At 44.9% G+C, this 9,211-nt stretch overlaps 1 protein-coding gene across 3 annotated transcripts; it reads left to right on the forward strand.

Annotated features, from left to right (window-relative positions):
• Positions 1 to 823: 823 nt before the first annotated feature.
• Positions 824 to 9,041, forward strand: LOC129857488 (deoxyribonuclease-2-alpha-like). 3 transcript variants are annotated; one of them, XM_055925793.1, is made up of 7 exons: positions 826 to 1,010; positions 1,562 to 1,656; positions 1,829 to 1,997; positions 5,504 to 5,603; positions 5,782 to 5,946; positions 8,102 to 8,326; positions 8,486 to 9,041. In XM_055925793.1, the coding sequence occupies exons 2-7, from the start codon at positions 1,562 to 1,564 to the stop codon at positions 8,902 to 8,904; spliced, it is 1,173 nt and encodes a 390-aa protein (XP_055781768.1). In that variant the 5' UTR covers positions 826 to 1,010; the 3' UTR covers positions 8,905 to 9,041. The 3 variants fall into 3 exon arrangements, with proteins under 3 accessions (XP_055781769.1, XP_055781768.1, XP_055781770.1); XM_055925794.1 differs by lacking the exon at positions 1,562 to 1,656 and having other exon boundaries at positions 824 to 1,010; XM_055925795.1 differs by lacking the exon at positions 826 to 1,010 and having other exon boundaries at positions 1,625 to 1,712.
• The last annotated feature ends 170 nt before the right edge of the window (positions 9,042 to 9,211 follow it).

Consider the following 9,211-nt stretch of genomic DNA (forward strand, 5'->3'; position numbering starts at 1 on the left):
TTCTATCAAATGACCCATATCACAACCCTCATACCTCTTCACAAAAATGTACCCAAATCAATTTGGAAAAAGGATTTTACTCACAAAAGACGTAGGAAAATGGACAAACTAAAGGGTGTGCAATATAGAAGGATAGTCAGTGGACATACTGCACCTTGTTTGAAGTCATTAGGTCACAAGACCAAGGAGCTATTGAAATTTTACATTTAGAAAAATTCATATAAAAACGTGTGAGATGAAAATTGACAAACTAAAGGGTGTGCAACGTGTAGGCACACTGAGTCGACATTCTGAACCTTGTTTGAAATCACAAGGTCACATGACCAAGGAGCTATTGAAATTCTAAATTTTGAATAATTCATGTAAAATCATGTGAGATGAAAATGGACAAACTAAAAGGTGTGCAATATAGAAGGGCAGTCATTGGACATTCTGAACCTTGTTTGAAGTCACTAGGTCATATGACCAATGAGCTATTGTAATTCAAAAATGTAAATAAATAATTTAAAATAGTGCAAGATGTAAATCAACAAAAAAAAGTGTGTGCAATGTGTGTCTATGCCATCGGGTTAGCTACAACCAGTTTTTAAAGTTTTAGGAGTAATGGTTAAAGAGCTATTGAAATTAGAAAAATTTGATTTGTCACTATGTTGACGGTCCCTAACTGCTGTTGGTTGACGTAAGAAAAACTACAGGCGAATATCCAACCTGAAACTGACTTCACCTCGGTTGTTCCCCATGTGTAAATGGCAGAAGAGTGCCTCTGGTCCAGGGCGTTAGTGCGAGTTCCACCACTAGGCGTTGAAGGCGCCCTGGAACAGAGCTAGCAGAAGGGTAGCTAAAGCAAACTATCGTCATTAACTCGTGACCGTAAGCCCGCCCCGTGACGTACTTCAAAACAAGGATGCATCTCGACTTTAGAAATGGAATAGTTCGCCACAATCAAAGATCACGCGGATACGGAAAAGCTGTAGAAATTGCATACTTGTCAAGTTCTTATCTACTCAAAGGTAGGAAAAGTGTTGATGAAGACATTAGACTTTTCAAAAAACTTTACAGCTACATTTGGCATAGGCTATAGCAGGTGTATTCAACTCTTTCTTATTCTACGAGGTCCGGAGCCTGTTGGGTTTCTGTTCTATCTGATCATTATTTGCGCAGACCTGGGTCTGAATCAGTCCCTCCTGATTAGAGGGGAACAAAAAAACGCAGCGGAACTGGCTTCGAGGTCCAGAGTTCAGTTTGACGGGGCTATACGTTTCGTTTGCATGGGTTGTGCTTCATTCTAATTATTTCTAAAGCAGTTGACAAATCAATTAGATATCAACTCAATGAAAAATCGGATACTTTTTGTTAGTTTACTTCTGATACATTGTAACAACATTGTAACATAATTGTGACATCGACTGTCAGCTACTGATGCAATTTGTAATGCATCGCTGCGTTCTCTTCTTGTTCTAAAGCCACCCTTTTCCATTTTAGTCAACAAATGTTGAAGTTGTCATTTTGGCAGTTTTTCACAGTTCCTAAAACTATTTTGACCTCATTGCTTTCGCTTCAGATGTTGTCACTTGTTGTCCTGCTGATGTTTCAACCAGGAGAGGGAGGCACCTCACCTATCTCCTGTTACAATGATCAAGGGGAAGCTGTTGACTGGTGAGAACAGCTTTGGGCAGACTGAAGATTGAACTGATAGGACCTTCTTCCCTTAGGTCTGTTAGTTACTTAGTCACAGACAGTGTGCATAGCAAGGTATGCGAAAACAACACAAAGTACTGAGAATCAAACTCTATCTCTCCTTCTCTCTCTCTCGGTTGCTTTCTCTCAGGTTCTATCTCTACAAACTCCCCCATGTTGATCGTGAATTTCCCAATGAAGGACAGAGTTATCTACTGATGGACAAAGGGAGCGAGGGATGGACGGATGGAAAAGTGTTGGTGAATGACAGCACTGGAGCCCTGGGGAGGACAGTGGGCCAGCTGTATGAGCAGGGGAAGGTCTGGTTCCTTCTATTATTAATATCAGACCACATTTGAATGAGCTGTGAAACTTAAAGGGAAAATCCACTCAAAAACTATCTGTTGATACAGGCCCAAAAGGTTTTTTCATGTTGATATGGCCAGTGACACTTTGTTTCATGGAAGTACAATATCTTGAAACTTGACTGCTGACATGCAAACCATTTTGGGATTGTATCAACAGTGGACTAATGAAAAAAATACCAAAAGATAGTTTTTGAGTGTTTTCAAATCAAAGTTTACTTGTCACGTGCGCCGAATACAACAAGTGTAGACCTTACAGTGAAATGCTTACTTACAGGCTCTAACCAATAGTGCAAAAAAGGTGTTAGGTGAACAATAGGTAAGTAAAGAAATAAAACAACAGTAAAAAGACAGGCTATATACAGTAGCGAGGCTACATACAGACAGTCAGTTAGGCAGGCTGATTGAGGTAGTATGTACATGTAGATATGGTTAAAGTGACTATGCATATATGATGAACCGAGAGTAGCAGTAGCGTAAAAGAGGGGTTGGTGGGTGGTGGGACACAATGCAGATAGCCAGGTTAGCCAATGTGTGGGAGCACTGGTTGGTCGGCCCAATTGAGGTAGCATGTACATGAATGTATAGTTAAAGTGACTATGCATATATGATAAACAGAGTAGCAGCAGCGTAAAAAGAGGGTTTGGGGGGGTTGGGGGGGAGCACACAATGCAAATAGTCCGGGTAGTCATTTGATTACCTGTTCAGGAGTCCTATGGCTTGGGGGTAAAAACTGTTGAGAAACCTTTTTGTCATAGACTTGGCACTCCCGTACCGCTTGCCATGCGGTAGTAGAGAGAACAGTCTATGGCTGGGGTGGCTGGGGTCTTTGACAATTTTTAGGGCCTTCTTCTGACACTGCCTGGTGTAGAGGTCCTGGATGGCAGGCAGCTTAGCCCCAGTGATGTACTGGGCCGTACGCAATACCCTCTGTAGTGCCTTGCGGTCAGAGGCCGAGCAATTGCCGTACCAGGCAATGACGCAACCAGTCAGGATGCTCTCAATGTTGCAGCTGTAGAACCTTTTGAGGATCTCAGGACCCATGCCAAATCTTTTTAGTTTCTTGAGGGGGAATAGGCTTTGTCGTGCCCTCTTCACGACTGTTGGTGTGTTTGGACCATTCTAGTTTGTTGTTGATGTGGACACCGAGGAACTTGAAGCTCTCAACCTGCTCCACTACAGCACCGTCGATGAGAATGGGGGCGTGCTCGGTCCTCCTTTTCTGTAGTCCACAATCATCTCCTTAGTCTTGGCTACGTTGAGGGATAGGTTGTTATTCTGGCACCACACGACCAGGTCTCTGACCTCCTCCCTATAGGCTCGTCGTTGTCTGTGATCAGGCCTACCACTGTTGTGTCGTCTGCAAACTTAATGATGGTGTTTGAGTCGTGCCTGGCCATACAGTCGTGGGTGAACAGGGAGTACAGGAGGGGACAGCACGCACCCCTGTGGAGCTCCAGTGTTGAGGATCAGCGTGGCAGATGTGTTGCTACCTACCCTCACCACCTGGGGGCAGCCAGTCAGGAAGTCCAGGATACAGTTGCAGAGGGAGGTGTTTAGTCCCAGGATCCTTAGCTTAGTGATGAGCTTTGAAAGTACTATGGTGTTGAACGCTGAGCTGTAGTCAATGAATAGCATTCTCACATAAGTGTTCCTTTTGTCCAGGTGGGAAAGGGCAGTGTGGAGTGCAATAGAGATTGCATCATCTGTGGATCTGTTTGGGCGGTATGCAAATTGGAGTGGGTCTAGGGTTTCTGGGATAATGGTGTTGATGTGAGCCATTACCAACCTTTCAAAGCACTTCATGGCTACGGACGTGAGTGCTACAGGTCTGTAGTCATTTAGGCAGGTTGCCTTTGTGTTCTTGGGCAAAGGGACTATGGTGGTCTGCTTGAAACATGTTGGTATTACAGACTCAATCAGGGACATGTTGAAAATGTCAGTGAAGACACCTGGCCAGTTGGTCAGCATATGCACGGAGCACACGTCCTGGTAAACTGTCTGGCCCCGCAGCCTTGTGTATGTTGACCTGTTTAAAGGTCTTACTCACGTCGGCTACGGAGAGCGTGATCACACAGTCGTCCGGAACAGCTGATGCTCTCATGCATGCCTCAGTGTTGCTTGCCCTCGAAGCGAGCATAGAAGTGATTTAGCTCGGAACATGTTCCAGTCTGTGCTAGCAAAACAGTCCTGTAGCTTAGCATCTGCTTCATCTGACCACTTTTTTTATAGGCCAAGTCACTGGTGCTAGTGTAACGGATGTGAAATGGCTAGCTAGTTAGCGGGTGCGCGCTAGTAGCATTTCAATCAGTTACGTCACTTGCTCTGAGACTTAAGTAGTGTTGCCCCTTGCTTTGCAAGGGCCGTGGCCTTTGTGGAGCGATGGGTAACGAAGCTTCGTGGGCGACCGTCGTTGATGTGTGCAGAGAGTCCCTGGTTCGCGCCCGTGTCGGGGCGAGGGGACGCCGTAAAGTTATACTGTTACATTGGTGCCGTGACCCGGATCACTGGTTGCTGCGGAAAAGGAGGAGGTTGAAAGGGGGGTGAGTGTAACGGATGTGAAATGGCTAGCTAGTTAGCGGGTGCGCGCTAGTAGCATTTCAATCAGTTACGTCACTTGCTCTGAGACTTAAGTAGTGTTGCCCCTTGCTTTGCAAGGGCCGTGGCCTTTGTGGAGCGATGGGTAACGAAGCTTCGTGGGCGACCGTCGTTGATGTGTGCAGAGAGTCCCTGGTTCGCGCCCGTGTCGGGGCGATGGGACGCCGTAAAGTTATACTGTTACACTTCCTCCTTTAATTTTTGCTTGTAAGCAGGAATCAGGAGGATAGAGTTGTGGTCGAATTTACCAAGTGGAGGGCGAGGGAGCGCTTTGTACGCGTCTCTGTGTGTGGAGTACAGGTGATCTAGAATTTTTTTCCCTCTGGTTGCACATTTAACATGTTGATAGAAATTTGATAGAACTGATTTAAGTTTCCCTGCATTAAAGTCTCCGGCCACTAGGAGCGCCGCCTCTGGGTGAGTGGTTTCCTGTTTGCTTATTTCCTTATACAGCTGACTGAGTGCGGTCTTAGTGCCAACATCTGTCTGTGGTAGTAAATAAACAGCCTTAACAGTTTAATTTGCAGTAACACATAGCAGTATTTACCACAGCTGAAGTTGTATTTTTGGTAGCTGGCCCCTCAGAATGTTTTTTTGTCACAGTGAGATGAGACAGAATGACACAGAAAATAGTAATGTGGAACTATAACTTTTTGTGGGTTGTTTGTTTCACTGTCTAATTTTCACTAAGGTGCAATTGGAGTTTTATTCTCACCCAGAAAGCCGTGATAAATAAATAGAGCACATGACGTTATCAAAGAGCAAACACTATTGACACTATAATCCTTGTTTCTGAGTTTAGAGTATACAATATGCATGGAAGTGTATATCTTCTGATGATGTGTGTGTACTTTCCCTTGCAGAATGATGACATTGCATACATCCTGTACAATGACCAGAGACCACCCGAGGAGGGAGAAAGAGGATTTGGTTTCCCTAGTAGCCGAGGTGGCCACACTAAAGGTCAGGACAATATAAACCTCAGCTGTATACTGTATACAGGCATCACGTTATAATATTAATCTCAGCACCCGGGCATCTGGCCAGCTACTCCATTTGTAGTATGTTAATGTTTTTGTCTGTCAAGAAAGTACTGTTGTGAAATGACTCAGTGACTGGTATCTCCCTCTCTCCATCTCAGGTGTTGTCTTATTGGACAAGACACAGGGCTACTGGTTGGTCCACAGCACCCCTCATTTCCCCCCTGTAAAGGAAATAGGGCAATATTCCTACCCAGGTAGTGGTGTACAGAATGGACAGAACTTCATCTGTGTGACCTACCCACTGGAACGCTTTCAGGCCATTGGTGAGACTGTAATCCTGTAAAAGTCATTTGGAATACTATAGGTTTACCATAGAATTCTGAAAAAGGATTTTTGATTAGCCACCCTGGTATAATGCATCTGTGAATTGTTTCAATTTCATGCGACTGTTTCATGCTGAGACAGACTCTCTATGCGTACAACCCGATCCGGCTGGGATATGTTCCCCATAGCGTCGGATAATAACATTGATGAATACGCTAACTCGGTGAGCGAGTTTATTAGCAAGTGCATTAAACCACAGCTTTTAATTATGGCAAGGGGACCGGAAACATGACCGAATACAAACAGTCTAGCTATTCCCTCCGCAAGGCAATGAAACAAGCTAAGCGTCAGTATAGAGACAAAGTAAAGTCGCAATTCAACGGCTCAGACACGAGAGGTATGTGGCAGGGTCTACAGTCAATCACGGACTACAAAAATAAAACTATCCCGTCGCGGACGACGATATCCTGCTCCCAGACAAACTAAACAACTTCTTTGCTCGCTTTGAGGACAATACAGTGCCAACGACACAGCCCGCTACCAAAACCTGTGGGCGCTCCTTCACCGCAGCCAACGTGAGTAAAGCATTTAAACGTGTTAACCCTCGCAAGGCTGCCGGCCCAGACGGCCTCCCTAGCCGCATCCTCAGAGCATGCACAGACCAGCTGGCTGGGGTGTTTACGGACATATTTAATCAACCCTTATCCCAGGCTGCTGTTCCCACTTGCTTCAAGAGGGCTACCATCGTTCCAGTTTCCAAGAAAGCGAAGGTAACTGAGTGAAATGACTATCGCCCCATAGCACTCACCTCCGTCATCATGAAGTGCTTTGAGAGACTAGTCAAGGATCATATCACCCCCCTACCTGACACCCTAGACCCACTCCAATTTGCTTACCGCCCCAATAGGTCCACAGACGACGCAATCACACTGCACACTGTCCTAACCCATCTGGATAAGAGGAATACCTATGTAAGATTGCTGTTCCTCGACTACAGCTCAGCATTTAACACCATAGATACATACATGTGGTCTGCAGTTGTAAAGCTGGTTGGACATACTGCCAAATTCTCTAAAATGACATTGGATGCCACGTATGGTAGAGAAATTAACATTCAATTATCTGGTAACAGCTCTGGTGGATATTCCTGCAGTCAGCATGCCAATTGCGCGCTCCCTCAAAACTTGAGACATTTGTGGCATTGTATTGTGTGACAAAACTGCACATCTTAGTGGCATTTTATTGTCCCCCAGTACAAGGTGCACCTGTGTAATGATCGTGCTGTTTAATCAGCTTTTTGATATGCCACACCTGTCAGGTGGATGGGTTATCTTTGCAAAGGAGAAAGGCTCACTAACAGGGCACAACATCTGAGAGAGAAAAGCATTTTGTGCGTATGGAGCATTTCTGGGATCTTTTATTTCAGCTCATGAAACATGGGACCAACACTTCATGTGTTGCGTATATATTTTTGTTCAGCTTAAGATGAGTGTTATTAAATTGTGATGGGAGTTCTCAGTGGAGGCCAACTTCCATCGTCCTCAAAGCATTGTCGTCTTAAACCATTTTCAATGTCACGCTCGTGTGTAGAAACGGACCAAGGCACAGTGGATTTTGAGTTCCACATTATTTATTAAAGTGAAAACTTAGAACGAAACAAAGAAACATGACTAAGTGATGCACCAACACAAAACACAACATAATATCCCACAAACACAGGTGGGTGAAACAGCTACTTAAATATGATCCCCAATTAGAGACAACGATTACCAGCCGCCTCTAATTGGGAATCATACAAATCACCAACATAGAAAATAAACTAGAACACCACATAGAAATAAATAAACTAGATCACGCCCTGACCTACAACACCATAGAGAAACAATGGCTCTCTATGGTCAGGGCGTGACATTCAATCTCATCTTAGCCACAGTCAGTGGTCTAATACGTACAGGCATTTGTCTGCTACTCTGAAGAATTTGAAAAGTCATCATTCTAATAAGTCATGTAATAAGTCATAGATTAAGATAGTACTTGTCTTGGAGCTTGGTGCCTATTGAATCACACAGACAGACAGATTGATCAGTCAATTACTTTTTACACAATTCATTGTTTGAAGTGTTCAATTGACATGTATTATGCTTTACATTGCAGGAGAGCAGTTGCAGATCAACCAGCCCAATGTGTATGACTGTGGTGTCCCTGCTTCCTTGGCCTCTCTGGTGCCCGCACTGGCTGACGTCTGTAACAACAGCCAAGGGCAGATGGCCTATAGCAACATACCGCACACCCAACCTGCATCCAATCGCAGTGTGTCTCTCACCTCATTGGGTGGAACCGAGTTCATCAGCTTTGCCAAGGGGAGATCATTCAATAATGGTAAAGGAACAATTTAGAAACAATTTGTTTGTAATTCTTTTAACTGTTGAAGTGTTGTTTCATGGTTAGAATGACTATTCATGTCATTCCCGTTTTGTAGTTGTGAATGACCCAACATTTAACCACAATATCCCCATTTCCCCTCCTGTCTCCCATTAGATCTGTACCACTCCTGGGTGGCTCCCTCCCTCCAGTCAGACCTCCTAGTCCAGTTCTGGATCCGCTCCACTGGCATCCTGCCCTCTGACTGCTCCCTGGGCTGGAAGGTCCTGGACATCCAGCTTATCTCCCCAGGCGGGAGGATCACCTTCAAGGCCTCCAACGACCACTCCAAGTGGGCCGTGAGTACCACCGGGGGTGGGGTGAATAGAGCTGCTGGCTGGGTGTGTGTGGGCGACATCAACCGGAACGAGGCTGAGGAGAAGAGAGGGGGCGGGACAGTGTGTCTGCAGGACGCCACGGTGTGGAAGGCCTATCGGACAGCGGCGCTGGAGTGTGAGATGTGCGAGGGAGGGACCAGCGGGTGTGATGTGGACGTAGAGGATGCAAGGCACTACCAGGAAGATATGAATCAGTAAGCAGCAGTGTTTCATCAGTGTAAAGTTACTAGTATGCACACAGTTCCCTGAGCAGCTAGGTTTATTAGCATTATTGAGCTCCATGAACAAGGTACCCCATAGAATGTTGATTTAATAAAGTACCAGTATCTAATTCACTTTTTTATGGCAGTTTTGGAGTGTTTCATAAATTGCCATGAATAGAAACATACTTGAAAGGGAAGTGGCACTCCTATAATAATTAAAGAATGAGCACTTTGCTACATTCTGTGTAGTTCTATGAGTTGCTAATGACTGTAGGAAATGTTGATTGTGATCTCAGGTACAT

This window comes from Salvelinus fontinalis, chromosome 6 (assembly GCF_029448725.1).
Source record: "Salvelinus fontinalis isolate EN_2023a chromosome 6, ASM2944872v1, whole genome shotgun sequence".
Taxonomy (NCBI): Eukaryota; Metazoa; Chordata; class Actinopteri; order Salmoniformes; family Salmonidae; genus Salvelinus; species Salvelinus fontinalis.

What these genes read in the sequence shown, in the direction of transcription:
- LOC129857488 (XM_055925793.1), top strand. Translation starts at nt 1,562, where the DNA reads ATGTTGTCACTTGTTGTCCTGCTGATGTTTCAACCAGGAGAGGGAGGC. An exon ending in AGCTGTATGAGCAGGGGAAG is followed by an intron (nt 1,998 to 5,503) that starts GTCTGGTTCCTT and finishes TTTCCCTTGCAG; the next exon opens with AATGATGACATTGCATACAT. An exon ending in GGGGAGATCATTCAATAATG is followed by an intron (nt 8,327 to 8,485) that starts GTAAAGGAACAA and finishes GTCTCCCATTAG; the next exon opens with ATCTGTACCACTCCTGGGTG.